This window comes from Aquarana catesbeiana, linkage group LG05 (genome assembly GCF_042186555.1).
Source record: "Aquarana catesbeiana isolate 2022-GZ linkage group LG05, ASM4218655v1, whole genome shotgun sequence".
Taxonomy (NCBI): domain Eukaryota; kingdom Metazoa; phylum Chordata; class Amphibia; order Anura; family Ranidae; genus Aquarana; species Aquarana catesbeiana.
The window spans coordinates 239,715,002-239,732,680 of record NC_133328.1 but is presented as its reverse complement, the minus strand read 5'-3'; the positions used below and the strand labels follow the sequence as shown (position 1 = coordinate 239,732,680).

At 42.0% G+C, this 17,679-nt stretch overlaps 1 protein-coding gene across 2 annotated transcripts in view; it reads right to left on the bottom strand.

The window, feature by feature from the left end:
- The window catches only part of ADCY1 (adenylate cyclase 1), a 525,405-nt gene that overhangs the window by 131,128 nt on the left and 376,598 nt on the right, over positions 1–17,679 (bottom strand). For both annotated transcript variants that reach the window (XM_073630633.1, XM_073630634.1), the window contains one exon: positions 1,746–1,901. In XM_073630633.1, the coding sequence (XP_073486734.1) occupies positions 1,746–1,901 (156 nt within the window). The remainder of the gene's footprint in view (positions 1–1,745; positions 1,902–17,679) is intronic.

Below are 17,679 nucleotides of genomic sequence, written 5' to 3'. Positions count from 1 at the left end.
ATGCTTTGACAACACTTACAAACTGACTCTGATTTTAAGGAACAGTCCCAGGCTGTAAAATTTGCACATTTCTAGAAAAAGTCCCAGACTGTACAAAGTTGTACATATTTGGCCTTGTAATGTCCATAATTTTAATGCTGACCAACTGTTTCATAATTATATAATATATAATGCCCCCTTTTTGTTTTTTAAATGTACACATCATTTTTTTTCTATGTTATTACTTATGCCAAAACAATGAACAAAAAAACAAATGATTTTATTCCACTTAAAAAAAAAAAAAGTTGTGTTTTTCAAGGCAGTAGTTTATTTGGTGGAATTAAATTTGTAATATCAACAGCAGAATGCCAAAGAGAATATTTAATAACAGTTTGCCGTCTAAGGGGTTAAAGGGGAAGGGGTGGGTGTGACTATGTATATATACAGTACCACTAAATATATAGTTATTTACAGTTGTGTTTTTAGACATTTAACAGAAATGGTAATTTCCTTGACTTTTATGTTAAAAAGGCTTTGTGCCATATAACGTACCCTTGAGAACACAAAAGTGGGGGCTACACTGACTATTGTTAGGCTGTTTGCCTAGAGCATCTGTGCCCTTATTTTAACTCTCTTTCTTTCCACTATAAATAAATGACCACACATTAGCTTGGAGGATACATTTGCATTTGTTCCTATAATTCAGATTCCCTATCTTGTAAAATATTGAAACTAGAAATTAAGTTATGACCAAAGAGCTACAAAAACAGTAAGGGCAGATATATCATATAACAATTGCAGTTTGACCCTAAGTTATTTGCGATACTGTAACGCCACCTAGAGCATCATAGAAAAATAGCAAGCTTGTATTGAAATACTTAGCATTTGTCTATATTTAGCAGTAGTTACTAAAATATTTAGAAAGCACGACAGCAAAAAATACAGAAGACTTAATTGTGGAAAAAGACAAACACTATCATTATGCCTAGAGGAAGACTAAATCTTTTTCCTGCATGTGTTAGCCCTGAGTCACTGAATGAAATTTGACTACACAGTGGTTGTGGAGCACATGGTGCTCAAGCAGATTACTTTCCCTGAATGTAATTGATTTGGTAAATTCAGCGTTTGCACATTATTCTGTCAGAAAAAAAAAATCATGAAAAAGGTATTAATAATTTATTTACACAGCCATTGTGGAGCACAAGATGCCCAAAAGAATGCTTTCCCTGAATCTCCTAATTGATTCAATTCAGGTTTTGCTCACACTTACTTCTCTTACTAAGAGACTCTAACAAAATTCTTGCCTGTATGTTCTCCTTCTGCGTCTAGCCAGCTTTTTTAGAGTTGATATGATACATTGTAACAGCCCTGTGATGGGTACACAGAAATTACAAACACTGTACTATGCAATGCTATATGGTAGGAGTTTGGTGTGTGTGTGCATGTGTGCATGTATATACAGTAAATATATATACATATAAATACTTTTATATATGAATTTTTGCATATATTCATACCTACCTGTGTATGTGCATATGATTATGCATGCACTCATTGGCTCCAAAAAAGCTGGATCAGAAAGGGCTGCCATATATGTAAAGACTTACATTCATATAGTTAAGGTTTTGCACATTGAGCCTGCAGATATTTCAAGCAATTGGGGTGAGCTCTCATATACTATTACTGAAAGGAAACCAGCAGTCTTATTCTATTCACCTCATATGTACATACATTTATATGGAAATACAAATAGTAAAGTTAATTACCTTATCATCATCCTCACAAGTCATTACATTTGAAAATGGAATTTCTGCTTTAAACATTTTACGACAATGCATGAGTTGAACTAAAAGATAGCAGACAGTCTTGAATTTCATCCTTTTGGCAGGCTTTATGTCAGACAGAATCAGCCCTGGAAATATCTAGTAAAATAAGACAAAAAAAAATATTATAAATATACAATTTAATCAGAACTGTGCAGTTAGGTACAATTAAGTAAAAGGGTACATTTTATTGCTTAGATACATTTTTGCTATTATTTTTTGTGAATTTGTCGTTTAAAAATGTTCATGATTAATTTGTGCAACTGAAAATAAAAGTACAACAAGTTCAATATAGGTTACAATTATAAAACAGTTCAGCTTAAATTTAACGTCAGACCTAAAATGATGCATTAAGGGGATAGACAAGCACTTTTAAAAATGAAAATATCTCATGGTTGGTTCAACTTTCCTTTCTTTGGCTTTTCATCAAACAGAATAAGACAAGTATAGGCGCAAGAAACTGAACACAAATGTTCCCATAAGTTATAAGGCATATATGTCAAGGGAAATGCAAAATTATATATGTCCAACAGGTATGGAAGAAAAGTCCACAGACCACAAGGAAGGTGTAGGATCCACCACTCAGGGCCGCAGTCATATGGGAACAGAAACCATGTTCCAAATGTGAGTTGCCTACTTTATCTGCCATTAAACTTGTTATACTTCTACACCCAGAGGCGCCTCTCTCTTTGTCTATTTTCATAAAACAGGCCAGGCCAAACGTTACCTCAGATTTTGTATCATCTACACATCTATCTAATGTTTTGGCAAATTATGGTGATGCACATCATCATATTTTAATGGCAATATAATATATATATATATATATATATATATATATATATATATATATATATATATATATATATATATCCATATATCCATTTGTTAACACAAGCCATCTAATACACGAGGGAGTCTAAGATGTCAGAGAGTTGTCAATGCACATCTAAATAAGCATAGAAAAAGAAGACAGCTGAGGAGATCAACATCTGATTGATATTCCAGGGGTCGAGGGCAGAGGGCACCAATAAAATTATCCAGGATATTATAAAAGCTGAACTTCTGGCAGAGTTTCAAGTGACAACCTATGCGGCCTACGGATAATATTCTGTTCTGCTGATGAAGTTCTGTATGACTTACCATTTGATGAACTGAGGCTGGGATGATCATGACTAATGCCGCGTACACACGGTCGGACTTTTCAGCTACAAAAGTCCAACGGACGCTGACGGACTAAAGCTGGCTGGTAATCTGATCGTGTGTGGGCTTCTCCGGACTTTCAACGTACTTTTTTAGCCTCAAATCCGACGTACTTTAGATTTGAAACATGCTTCAAATCTTTACGTCGTAACTACGACGGACCCCGAAGTCCGCTCGTCTGTATGCTAGTCCTACGGACAAAAACCCACGCTAGGGCAGCTATTGGCTACTGGCTATCAACTTCCTTATTTTAGTCCGGTGTACGTCATCACGTACGAATCCGTCGGACTTTTGTGTGGTCGTGTGTAGGCAAGTCTGTTCGTTAGAAAGTCTGCCGCAAGTCCCCTGCAAGTCCGCCGAAAGTCCGCCGAAAGTCTGTCGGACAGGCTGTCGGACTTTTGTAGATGAAAAGTCCGACCGTGTGTACGCGGCATAATGCAAAATGGAGATTTTGCTTGGAGAGAGTAGGTAGAACATGGCTGTGAAGTTGTGTCTGTGAGTGGAAGCCTGTTCCTATATGTTATATGACTGTGGATGCTCTACCAGGTAACCGGAAGGGGCCAAGGTCTAGGATTACCTGCCTTGATGTTTGTGCAAATGTGTTTGCTGTCGCTCTTGGCAATGAAAAGGAAAAATCTGTTGTGCCTGTAGAGGTGCCAGACAGCACAGGAAGCCTGTTGTATCAATGTGTGGTCGCTTGGGTGAAGTGATCGGTCGCAATGAAGAGGAGCAGCCAGATTTGACCCCTTGTAAGCCAAGGTAGATGGTGACACCTACAGCAGTGGTGGGTAACACTATCTTTGCTGGGGTGAATGTTGGGGCTGCTACTAATATAATGAAAATAACAGGTTTTTAGACTGTTAATTGTGATATGGGAGTGACCCCGTTGGTAGGCTCACTCCTGAGAGAGATGTATAGTCACATAGATAGTAGGTGAGGTTGAAAAAAGACACAAGTCCATCAAGTCCAACCTATGTGTGTGATTATATGTCAGTATTACCTTGTACAGTATCTCACAAAAGTGAGTATACCCCTCACATTTTTGTAAATATTTTATTATATCTTTTCATGTGACAACACTGAAGAAATGACAGCTTGTATAACAGTGTAAATTTGCTGTCCCCTCAAAATAATTCAACACACAGCCATTAATGTCTAAAAAGCTGGCAACAAAAGTGAGTACACGCCTAAGTGAAAATGTCCAAATTGGGCCCAATTAGCTATATTCCCTTCCCGGTGTCATGTGACTCGTTAGTGTTACAAGGTCTCAGGTGTGAATGGACAGCAGGTGTGTTACATTTGGTGTTATCGCTCTCACTCTCTCATACTGGTCACTGGAGTTCAACATGGCACCTCATGGCAAAGAACTCTCTGAGGATCTGAAAAAAAGATGGCCTAGGCTAAAAGAAGATTGCCAAGACCCCAAAACTGAGCTGCAGCACGGTGGCCAAGACCATACATCAGTTTAACAGGACAGGTTCCATTTAGAACAGGCCTCGCCATGGTCAGCCAAAGAAGTTGAGTGCACGTGCTCAGCGTCATATCCAAAGGTTGTCTTTGGGAAATAGACATATGAGTGCTGCCAGCATTGCGGCAGAGGTTGAAGGGGTGGGGGTGGGGGGGGGGGTCAGCCTGTCAGTGCTCAGACCATACGCCGCACACTTCATCAAATTGGTCTGCATGGCTGTCGTCCCAGAAGGAAGCTTCTTCTAAAGATGATGCACAAGTAAGCCCTTAAACGGTTTGCTGAAGACAAGCAGACTAAGGACATGGATTACTGGAACCAATTCCTGTGGTCTAATGAGACCAAGATAAACTTATTCGGTTCAGATGGTGTCAAGCATGTGTTGCGGCAACCAGGTGAGGAGTACAAAGACAAGTGTATCTTGCCTACAGTCAAGCATGGTGGTGGCAGTGTTATGGTCTGGGGCTGCATGAGTGCTGACGGCACTGGGGAGCTACAGTTCATTGAGGGAACCATGAATGCCAACATGTACTGTGTCATACTGAAGCAGAGCATGATCCCCTCCCTTCGAAGACTGAGCCTCAGGGCAGTATTTCAACATGATAATGACCCCAACACACACCTCCAGGAGGACCATTGCCTTGCTAAAGAAGCTCAGGGTAAAGGTGATGGACTGGCCAAGCATGTCTCCAGACCTAAACCCTATTAACCACTTGACCACTGGGCACTTAAAGCCCCTTAATAACTAGACCAATTTTCAGCTTTTGGTGATCTCACATTTTGAATGACAATTACTCAGTCATGCAACACTGTATCTATATGAAATTTTTGTCCTTTTTTTCACACAAATAGAGCTTTCTTTTGGTGGTATTTAATCACCGCTGGGTTTTTTATTTTTTGCGCTATAAAAGAAAAAACATCAAAAAATCTGTAAAAAAATGCATTTTTATTCATTTCTGTTATAAAATTTAGCAAATTAGTAATTTTTCTTCATATATTTTGGCCAAAATTTATACCGCTACATATCTTTGGTAAAAATAACCCAAATCGGTGAATATTATTTGGTCTTTGTGAAAGTTATAAAGCTATGGTGCCAATATCTGAAAATTGATCACACCTGAAGTACTGACGGCCTAGCTAAATTCTTGAGACCCTAACATGCCAGAAAAGTACAAATACCCCCCAAATGACCCCTTTTTGGAAAGAAGACATTCCAAGGTATTTAGAAAGATGCATGGTGAGTTTTTTGAAGTTGTCATTTTTTCCCACAATTTTTTGCAAAATCAAGTTTTTTTTTTTTTCACAAAATTGTCATATTAGCAGGTTATTTCTCACACACCGCATATGCATACCACAAATTACACCCCAAAACGCATTCTGCTATTACTCCCGAGTAAGGCGATACCACATATGTGAGACTTTTACACAGGTTACCACATACAGAGGCCCAACATGCACGGAGCACCTTCAGGCGTTCTGGAGTGCCCAGGCCAATTCTGACATTTCTCTCCTACATGTAAAAATCATCATTTATTTGCTAGAAAATTACATAGAACCCCAAAACATTATATATTTTTTTTAGCAAAGACCCTAGAGAATACAATGGTGGTCATTGCAACTTTTTATCTCGCACGGTATTTTGGAAAAAAAACTGTTTTGTGCTAAAAGAAAAACAAAACAGTAAAGTTAGCCCAATGTTTTTGCATAATGTGAAAGATGAAGTTATGCCGAGTAAATAGATACCCAACATGTCACCTTTCAAAATTGCACGTGCTTGTGGAATGGTGCCAAACTTCGCTACTCAAAAATCCCCATAGGCGACGTTTTAAAATTTTTTACTGGTTACATGTTTTGAGTTACAGAGGAGGTCTAGGGCCAAAATTATTGCTCTCGCTCTAACGTTCGCAGCAATACCTCACATGTGTGGTTTGAACACTGTTTTCATATGTGGGCGGGACTTACGTATGCGTTCGCTTCTGCATGCAAGCTCACAGGGACAGGGGCGCTTTAAAATTTTTTTTTTATTGTTCATTTTACTTTATTTATTTTAGTTTGACGCTTTTTTCCCAAAAAAAATTTTTTTGACCACTTTTATTCCTATTACAAGGAATGTAAACATCCCTTGTAATAGGAATATGGCATGACAGGTCCTCTTTACAGTGAGATATGGGGTCAATAAGACCCCACATCTCACCTCTAAGCTGGGAAGCCTGAAATAAAAAAAAAAAAAAAAAAAAAGATCCTGGCTTCGATCGTAGCAGTGAGTCGGTAGAAGCACCGGAGGCGGCGGGAGGGGGGACGTCCCGTAAGAACGATCAAGCAGTGGAACAGCCGCTATGATCTTTCTCATGGTGTAGGGAATCGCCGGCTAAAAAAGTTGATTTCTGAATGATGCCTGTAGCTGCAGGCATCATTCAGATATCCCCGCACAAAGTCAAGGACCGGCGGGCGGGAAGTGGTTAAAACGCATTTTTTTTAACACAAAGTTGTCCATTTATACAATATTTCTAACATATAGCATGTACATACCAAAAATGACACCCCAAAATAGATTCTCCTACTCCTCCTGATTACGGCGATATCACATGTGTGAGACTTCCACAGCCTGGCCACATACAGAGCCCGAGTACAGCCGAGTATGACAGGGTATGGCCGAGCATGGCTGGGTATGGCAGAGTATGGCTGGGTATCACCGAGTATTGCAGAGTATGGCAGGGTATGGCAGAGTATTGCGCGTTATTGCAGAGTATTGCGGGGTATTGCAGAGTTTGGCGGGGTATTGTAGAGTATGGCTGAGCATGGCTGGGTATGGCTGATTATGGCAGGGTATTGCAGGGTATCGCGAGTATGACTCGGTATGGCTGGGTATCACCGAGCACTGCAGAGTATGGCTGGGTATGGCAGAGTATTGCGGGTTATTGCAGGGTATTGCGGGGTATTGCAGAGTACTGCGGGGTATTGCAGAGTATTGCAGGGTATTGCTGGGTATTGCACAGTATTGTGGGGTATTGCAGAGTATTGTGGTGTATTGTGGGGTATTGCAGAGTATTGCGGGGTATTGCAGAGTATTGTGGGGTATTGCAGAGTATTGCAGGGTATTGCAAAATATTGCACAGTATTGTGGGGTATTGCAGAGTATTGCACAGTATTGCGGGGTATTGCAGAGTATTTCAGGGTATTGCAGAGTATTGTGGGGCATTGCAGAGTATTGCACAGTGTTGTGGGGTATTGCACAGTATTGTAGGGGCATTGCAGAGTATTGCACAGTGTTGTGGGGTATTGCACAGTATTGTGGGGGTATTGCACAGTGTTGCGGGGGTATTGCAGAGTATTGCACAGTGTTTTGGGGGGATATTGCAGAGTATTGAACAGTATTCTGGGGCATTGCAGAGTATTGCAGGGCATTGCAGAGTAGTGCAGGGCATTGCAGAGCATTAGGGATGGCTGAGCATGGATGGATGGATGGATGTCACTGTGCAGCGCACTACACATCCAGCCCACAGCGCTACTGCCATCCATCCATCCCCCTCTCCGCTCACAGTGTACTGATCAGTACACAGAGGGGAGGAGAGGAACCGGCGTCATCAGATGACGCTGGTTTGTTTACATGTGATCGCTCCGTCATTTGACGGAGCGATCACATGGTAAACGGCCGCGATCAGCAGATGTGTTCGGGTGCGCGCCTCAGGGGGCGCGCGAGAAGGGAATTCTGGGAGGACATCATAGTACGCCCTCCCAGAGTTAAGCAACCGCCCTGCAGCCGTCATTCAGCTATGGGCCGGTTGTTAAGTGGTTAAGTATCGCAAGGTCTCTAACATCCACCAGCTCCATGATGTCGTCATGGAGGAGTGGAAGAGGACTCCAGTGGCAGCCTGTGAAGCTCTGGTGAACTCCATGCCCAAAAGGATTAAGGTAATGCTAGAAAATAATGGTAGCCACACAAAATATTGACACTTTGGCCCCAATTTGTATTTTTTCACTTAGGGGTTTACTCACTTTTTGTTGCCAGCGGTTTAGACATTAATGGCTGCGTGTTGAGTTATTTTGAGGGGGCAGCAAATTTACACTGTTATTCAAGCTGTACACTCACTACTTTACATTGTAGCAAAGTGTAATTTCTTCAGTGTTGTCACATGAAAGGATAGAATAAAATATTTACAAAAATATGAGGGGTGTACTCACTTCTGTGAGATACTGTATATCCCTGTATGTTGCAGTCGTTCAGGTGCTTATCTAATGAAGGGAATTCCACATCCTTGCCGCTCTTACAGTAAAGAACCCTCTACGTAGTTTAAGGTTAAATCTCTTTTCTTCTAATTTTAATGAGTGGCCACGTGTCTTGTTAAACTCCCTACAGCGAAAAAGTTTTATCCCTATTGTGGGGTCACCAGTATGGTATTTGTAAATTGAAATCATATCCCCTCTCAAGCATCTCTTCTCCAGAGAGAAGTTCAGTGCTTGCAACCTTTCTTCATAACTAATGTCCTCCAGACCCTTTATTAGCTTTGTTGCCCTTCTTTGTATTCGCTCCATTTCTAGTACATCCTTCCTGAGGACTGGTGCCCAGAACTGGACAGCATACATCCTGCGGAGAAGTTATTGCCCTGCTTAGCTTAGTATCGTCCACAAATACAGAGATTGAACTGTTTACCCCATCCTCCAGGTCGTTTATGAACAAATTAAATAGGATTGGTCCCAGCACAGAACACTGTGGGACCCCACTACCCAACCCCTGACCATTCCGAGTATTCCACATTTATCACCATCCTCTGAACTGGTCCTTGTAGCCAGTTTTCAATCCATGTACTCACCCTATGGTCCATGCCAACGGACCTTATTTTGTACATTAAACATTTAGGGAGAACTGTGTCAAATGTTTTTGCATAATCCAGAACGATTCTTAATCAATTCATGCTGATTACTGCTAATGATATGTTTGATCATATGGTGACATTGTCAGGGGGTAGTGAATATTATTATGCTTTAAATAGCATAATTCTGGAAGGGTGGCTCCCTGCTCCACCATATGCACTCCAAAGATCAAAACAAACATAACTTGGTGGAACCGGAAGTGGCTACAAACCATATGCGTTCCAAAGACAGGATATGCACATTAAAAAGAAAAACTTCTAGTTTGGCTGCAAATGTGCCACAGTCCCACGTTATCAGAGCTAATCAAAACAGAAAAACACCCCGGCTAATAAAATAAGCGCCACAAGTTAAATATCACCATCTCGAGGGCAATAAATATAATACAAGATTCAATTATTTAAAACTGTAGAATTGATAACATTTTATCGAATGTACAATAATCTCTAATGGGTTTAAAACAATATGGAAATTTACAGAATCATATTTCTGAGGGGTGTACTCACTTTTGTGAGACACTGTGTGTATTGATCTTAACCATGTTGGATGATGACAACTGTCTAGACTAATAAACCCGTTATAGTCAGTCTCCTAAAAAAAAAAAAAGTAGCAACAATACCCATTCCTAATAAACCTTGAATCTTGAAAGTGTACCTCTTGTTTATTGGCTTTACGTTGTAGGACGATTCCTCTATCATTATCATTCAGATCTTGAATTAAGCTATTAAGCGATTCTAGATCACCATCCCACAGGAGGAGGACATCAATACCTTCCCCAGAGGATAAGCTCAGATCGCCGTTCTTTAACCACTTGACGACCGCTCACTGTATATATACGTCATTTATTTGAAGATGGATATCTCGGTAACGGCAGCAGCTGCTGCCACAACCGAGGTATCCATCTTTACAGCGAGCGTTTCTGTACACGATAATGGTGGTCTCTGCGGCGGGTTCGCCACGAGATCACCGTTATCGGCGGCGGGAGAGGTGCCACCCCCCCTCCCGCCGCTCTCCCGCGCCCTCCGCCGCTTACCGGAGCCGTCGGTAGCGGCGGAGGAGATCGGGACCTGTCACCGCTGAGGTACTGAGACGAGTGAGGCCAAGATGGCCCCCACCCGTCTCTATACCATGTGACGGCCGGAGCGACGTCATTACGACGGCTCCGTCCACTTCTCTTAAAGGCACAATTTTTTTTGTGTCATTTTTTTAAACGACTTTTTTTTTTTTTTTTTTGCATTTTAGTGTAAATATGAGATCTGAGGACTTTTTGACCCCAGATCTCATATTTAAGAGGACCTGTCATGCTTTTTTCTATTACAAGGGATGTTTACATTCCTTGTAATAGGAATAAAAGTAATCCATTTTTTTTTTTTTTTTTAAACAGTGAAAAAATAAATAAAATAAAGTAAAATAAATAATAAAAAAAAAAAAAAAAATTTTTTAAAGCGCCCTGTCCCGACGAGCTCGCGCGCAGAAGCGAACGCATACGTGAGTGGCGCCCGCATATTAAAACGGTGGTCAAACCACACATGTGAGGTATCGCCGCGACCGGTAGAGTGAGAGCAATAATTCTAGCCCTAGACCTCCTCTGTAACGCAAAACATGCAACCTGTAGAATTTTTTAAACGTCGCCTATGGAGATTTTTAAGGGTAAAAGTTTACGCTATTCCACGAGCGGGCGCAATTTTGAAGCGTGACATGTTGGGTATCAATTTACTTGGCGTAACATTATATTTCACAATATTAAAAAAAAACTTTACTGTTTATTTTTTTATTCAAAAAAGTGAATTTTTTCCAAAAAAAGTGCGCTTATAAGACCGCTGCGCAAATATGGTGCAAAAAAAAGTATTGCAATGACCGCCATTTTATTCTCTAGGGTGTTAGAAAAAAAACCATATATAATGTTTGGGGGTTCTAAGTAATTTTCTAGCAAAAAAACCTGTTTTAAACATGTAAACACCTAAAATCCAAAACGAGGCTGGTCCTTAAGTGGTTTTAACCACTTGACGACCGCCTCACGCCGATTTACGTCGGCAAGGTGGCACGGACAGGCAAAATCACGTATATATACGTGATTTGCCTTCCGCGGGTGGGGGGTCCGATCGGACCCCCCCCCCCGGTGCCCGAGGCGGTCGTCTTTCGTCCAGCGGCGATCAGAGGTGAGGGGGAGACCATCCGTTCGTGGCCCCCCCCTCGCGATCGCCGCCGGCCAATCAGATCACTTCCTTTGCTGCTGTATGCTAAACAGCAGCAAAGGAAATGATGTCATCTCTCCTCGGCTCGGTATTCCGTTGCAGCGCCGAGGAGAGAAGACTTCACTGTGAGTGCACCAACACTACACAACACAGTCCCCCCCCGATCGCCCCCCGATCCCCCCCCAATCACCCCCCCCTGTCACAAACTGACACCAGCAGTTTTTTTTTTTTTTTTTTTCTGATTACTGCATTGGTGTCAGTTTGTGACAGTTACAGTGTTGGGACAGTGAATATTAGCCCCCTTTAGGTCTAGGATACCCCCCTAACCCCCCCTAATAAAGTTTTAACCCCTTGATCACCCCCCGTCGCCAGTGTCGCTAAGCGATCATTTTTCTGATTGCTGTATTAGTGTCGCTGGTGACGCTAGTTAGGGACCTAAATATTTAGGTTCGCCGTCAGCGTTTTATAGCGACAGGGACCCCCATATACTACCTAATAAATGTTTTAAGCCCTTGATGGCCCCCTAGTTAACCCTTTCACCACTGATCACCGTATAAGTGTCACGGGTGACGCTGGTTAGTTTGTTTATTTTTTTTAGTGTCAGGGCACCCGCCGTTTATTACCGAATAAAGGTTTAGCCCCCTGATCGCCCGGCGGTGATATGCGTCGCCCCAGGCAGCGTCAGATTAGCGCCAGTACCGCTAACACCCACGCACGCAGCATACGCCTCCCTTAGTGGTATAGTATCTGATCGGATCAATATCTGATCCGATCAGATCTATACTAGCGTCCCCAGCAGTTTAGGGTTCCCAAAAACACAGTGTTAGCGGGATCAGCCCAGATACCTGCTAGCACCTGCATTTTGCCCCTCCGCCCGGCCCACCCAAGTGCAGTATCGATCGATCACTGTCACTTACAAAACACTAAACGCATAACTGCAGCGTTCGCAGAGTCAGGCCTGATCTCTGCGATCGCTAACATTTTTTTGGTAGCATTTTGGTGAACTGGCAAGCACCATCCCCAGGCAGCGTCAGGTTAGCGCCAGTAGCGCTAACACCCACGCACGCACCGTGCACCTCCCTTAGTGGTATAGTATCTGAACGGATCAATATCTGATCCGATCAGATCTATACTAGCGTCCCCAGCAGTTTAGAGTTCCCAAAAACGCAGTGTTAGCGGGATCAGCCCAGATACCTGCTAGCACCTGCGTTTTGCCCCTCCGCCCGGCCCAGCCCAGCCCACCCAAGTGCAGTATCGATCGATCACTGACACTTACAAAACACTAAATGCATAACTGCAGCGTTCGCAGAGTCAGGCCTGATCCCTGCGATCGTTAACAGTTTTTTTGGTAGTATTTTGGTGAACTGGCAAGCACCAGCCCCAAGCAGCGTCAGATTAGCGCCAGTACCGCGAACACCCACGCACGCACCGTACACCTCCCTTAGTGGTATAGTATCTGAACGGATCAATATCTGATCCGATCAGATCTATACTAGCGTCCCCAGCAGTTTAGGGTTCCCAAAAACGCAGTGTTAGCGGGATCAGCCCAGATACCTGCTAGCACCTGCATTTTGCCCCTCCGCCCGGCCCAGCCCAGCCCACCCAAGTGCAGTATCGATCGATCACTGTCACTTACAAAACACTAAACGCATAACTGCAGTGTTCGCAGAGTCAGGCCTGATCCTTGCGATCGCTAACAGTTTTTTTGGTAGCTTTTTATTGAACTGGCAAGCGCCAGCGGCCTAGTACACCCCGGTCATAGTCAAACCAGCACTGCAGTAACACTTGGTGACGTGGCGAGTCCCATAAGTGCAGTTCAAGCTGGTGAGGTGGCAAGCACAAGTAGTGTCCCGCTGCCACCAAGAAGACAAACACAGGCCCGTCGTGCCCATAGTGCCCTTCCTGCTGCATTCGCCAATCCTAATTGGGAACCCACCACTTCTGCAGCACCCGTACTTCCCCCATTCACATCCCCAACCAAATGCAGTCGGCTGCATGAGAGGCATTTTCTTTATGTCCTCCCGAGTACCCCTACCCAACGAACCACCCCAAAAAAGATGTCGTGTCTGCAGCAAGCGCGGATATAGGCATGACACCCGCTATTATTGTCCCTCCTGTCCTGACAATCCTGGTCTTTGCATTGGTGAATATTTTGAACGCTACCATTCACTAGTTGAGTATTAGCGTAGGGTACAGCACTGCACAGACTAGGCACACTTTCACAGGGTCTCCCAAGATGCCATCGCATTTTGAGAGACCCGAACCTGGAACCGGTTACCGTTATAAAAGTTAGTTACAAAAAAAGTATAAAAAAAAAAATATATATATATAAAATATAAAAAAATAGTTGTCGTTTTATTGTTCTCTCTCTCTCTATTCTCTCTCTCTTGTTCTGCTCTTTTTTACTGTATTCTATTCTGCAATGTTTTATTGTTATTATGTTTTATCATGTTTGCTTTTCAGGTATGCAATTTTTTATACTTTACCGTTTACTGTGCTTTATTGTTAACCATTTTTTTGTCTTCAGGTACGCCATTCACGACTTTGAATGGTTATACCAGAATGATGCCTGCAGGTTTAGGTATCATCTTGGTATCATTCTTTTCAGCCAGCGGTCGGCTTTCATGTAAAAGCAATCCTAGCGGCTAATTAGCCTCTAGACTGCTTTTACAAGCCGTGGGAGGGAATGCCCCCCCCCCACCGTCTTCCGTGTTTTTCTCTGGCTCTCCTGTCTCAACAGGGAACCTGAGAATGCAGCCGGTGATTCAGCCAGCTGACCATAGAGCTGATCAGAGACCAGAGTGGCTCCAAACATCTCTATGGCCTAAGAAACCGGAAGCTACGAGCATTTTATGACTTAGATTTCGCCAGATGTAAATAGCGCCATTTGGAAATTGGGGAAGCATTTTATCACACCGATCTTGGTGTCATCAGATGCTTTGAGGGCAGAGGAGAGATCTAGGGTCTAATAGACCCCAATTTTTTCAAAAAAGAGTACCTGTCACTACCTATTGCTATCATAGGGGATATTTACATTCCCCGAGATAACAATAAAAATGATTAAAAAAAAATGAAAGGAACAGTTTAAAAATAAGATAAAAAAGCAAAAAAATAATAAAGAAAAAAAAAAAAAAAAAAAAGCACCCCTGTCGCCCCCTGCTCTCGCGCTAAGGCGAACGCAAGCGGCGGTCTGTCGTCAAACGTAAACAGCAATTGCACCATGCATGTGAGGTATCGACGTGAAGGTCAGATCGAGGGCAGTAATTTTTGCAGTAGACCTCCTCTGTAAATCTAAAGTGGTAACCTGTAAAGGCTTTTAAAAATGTATTTATTTTGTTGCCACTGCACGTTTGTGCGCAATTTTAAAGCATGTCATGTTTGGTATCCATGTACTCGGCCTAAGATCATCTTTTTTATTTCATCAAACATTTAGGCAATATAGTGTGTTTTAGTGCATTAAAATTTAAAAAAGTGTGTTTTTTCCCCAAAAAATGCGTTTGAAAAATCGCTGCACAAATACTGTGTGAAAAAAAAAATGAAACACCCACCATTTTAATCTGTAGGGCATTTGCTTTAAAAAAATATATAATGTTTGGGGGTTCAAAGTAATTTTTTTGCAAAAAAAAATAACTTTTTCATGTAAACAAAAAGTGTCAGAAAGGGCTTTGTCTTCAAGTGGTTAGAAGAGTGAGTGATGTGTGACATAAGCTTCTAAATGTTGTGCATAAAATGCCAGGACAGTTCAAAACCCCCCCAAATGACCCCATTTTGGAAAGTAGACACTCCAAGCTATTTGCTGAGAGGCATGTCGAGTCAATGGAATATTTTATATTGCGACACAAGTTGCGGGAAAGAGACAAATTTTTTTTTTTTTTGCACAAAGTTGTCACTAAATGATATATTGCTCAAACATGCCATGGGAATATGTGAAATTACACCCCAAAATACATTCTGCTGCTTCTCCTGAGTACGGGGATACCACATGTGTGAGACTTTTTGGGAGCCTAGCCACGTACGGGACCCCGAAAACCAAGCACCGCCTTCAGGCTTTCTAAGGGCGTGAATTTTTGATTTCACTCTTCACTGCCTATCACAGTTTCGGAGGCCATGGAAAGCCCAGGTGGCACAAAACCCCCCCAAATGACCCCATTTTGGAAAGTAGACACCCCAAGCTATTTGCTGAGAGGTATAGTGAGTATTTTGCAGACCTCACTTTTTGTCACAAAGTTTTGAAAATTGAAAAAAGAAAAAAAAAAAGTTTTTTCTTGTCTTTCTTCATTTTCAAAAACAAATGAGAGCTGCAAAATACTCACCATGCCTCTCAGCAAATAGCTTGGGGTGTCTACTTTCCAAAATGGGGTCATTTTGGGGGGTTTTGTGCCACCTGGGCATTCCATGGCCTCCGAAACTGTGATAGGCAGTGAAGAGTGAAATCAAAAATTTTCACCCTTAGAAATCCTGAAGGCGGTGCTTGGTTTTCGGGGCCCCGTACGCGGCTAGGCTCCCAAAAAGTCCCACACATGTGGTATCCCCATACTCAGGAGAAGCAGCTAAATGTATTTTGGGGTGCAATTCCACATATGCCCATGGCCTGTGTGAGCAATATATCATTTAGTGACAACTTTGTGCAAAAAAAAAAAAAAAAAAAGTGTCACTTTCCCGCAACTTGTGTCAAAATATAAAATATTCCATGGACTCAATATGCCTCTCAGCAAATAGCTTGGGGTGTCTACTTTCCAAAATGGGGTAATTTGGGGGGGGGGTTTTGTGCCACCTGGGCATTCCATGGCCTCCGAAACTGTGATAGGCAGTGAAGAGTGAAATCAAAAATTTACACCCTTAGAAATCCTGAAGGCGGTGCTTGGTTTTCGGGGCCCCGTACGCGGCTAAGCTCCCAAAAAGTCCCACACATGTGGTATCCCCATACTCAGGAGAAGCAGCTGAATGTATTTTGGGGTGCAATTCCACATAGGCCCATGGCCTGTGTGAGCAATATATCATTTAGTGACAACTTTTTGTAAATATATATATTTTTTTTTTTGTCATTATTCAATCACTTGGGACAAAAAAAATAAATATTCAATGGGTTCAACATGCCTCTCAGCAATTTCCTTGGGGTGTCTACTTTCCAAAATGGGGTCATTTGGGGGGGTTTTGTACTGCCCTGCCATTTTAGCACCTCAAGAAATGACATAGGCAGTCATAAACTAAAAGCTGTGTAAATTACAGAAAATGTACCCTAGTTTGTAGACACTATAACTTTTGCGCAAACCAATAAATATATGCTTATTGACATTTTTTTTACCAAAGACATGTGGCCGAATACATTTTGGCCTAAATGTATGACTAAAATTTAGTTTATTGGATTTTTTTTATAACAAAAAGTAGAAAATATCATTTTTTTTCAAAATTTTCGGTCTTTTTCCGTTTATAGCGCAAAAAATAAAAACTGCAGAGGTGATCAAATACCATCAAAAGAAAGCTCTATTTGTGGGAAGAAAAGGACGCAAATTTCGTTTGGGTACAGCATTGCATGACCGCGCAATTAGCAGTTAAAGCGACGCAGTGCCAAATTGGAAAAAGACCTCTGGTCCTTAGGCAGCATAATGGTCCGGGGCTCAAGTGGTTAAAGTTGACGTCCTCCTTCCATTTGGCCATGAATAAATTGCCCATGCTAGGTGCAAATTTTGTGCCCATTGCGACGCCTCAGGTTTGGAGATAATAAAATCAAAAGTAGTTGTGTCTCATTGCAAAATCCAGCAATTGAAGCACAAATTCCCTCTAAATAGAAGGAAGTGCTTCATCTTTCCGTAGAAAAAAAATCAACCGCTTCAAACTTATGTTGATGGGATATAATGGTGTAAAGGGATGCCGCATCAGCTCTGGCCAAAATGTAGCTATACTTCTGCCATACATCTTAATATGATGAGAACTTGAGTTGTACTCTTTAAATATGATGGAGTTTAAATTACAAATGGTCGAAGGAACTCATTTATATATCTTCCCATACTAGAGGTAACAGAGTCAGTGTCACTAATTATTGGTTGACCTGAGGGATTAATAGAATCCTTATGTACTTTAGGCAAATACACCTGTGTTCCTTTTAGATTTGATACCCCCCCCGGTGCCTCTTTTATTTTATTTC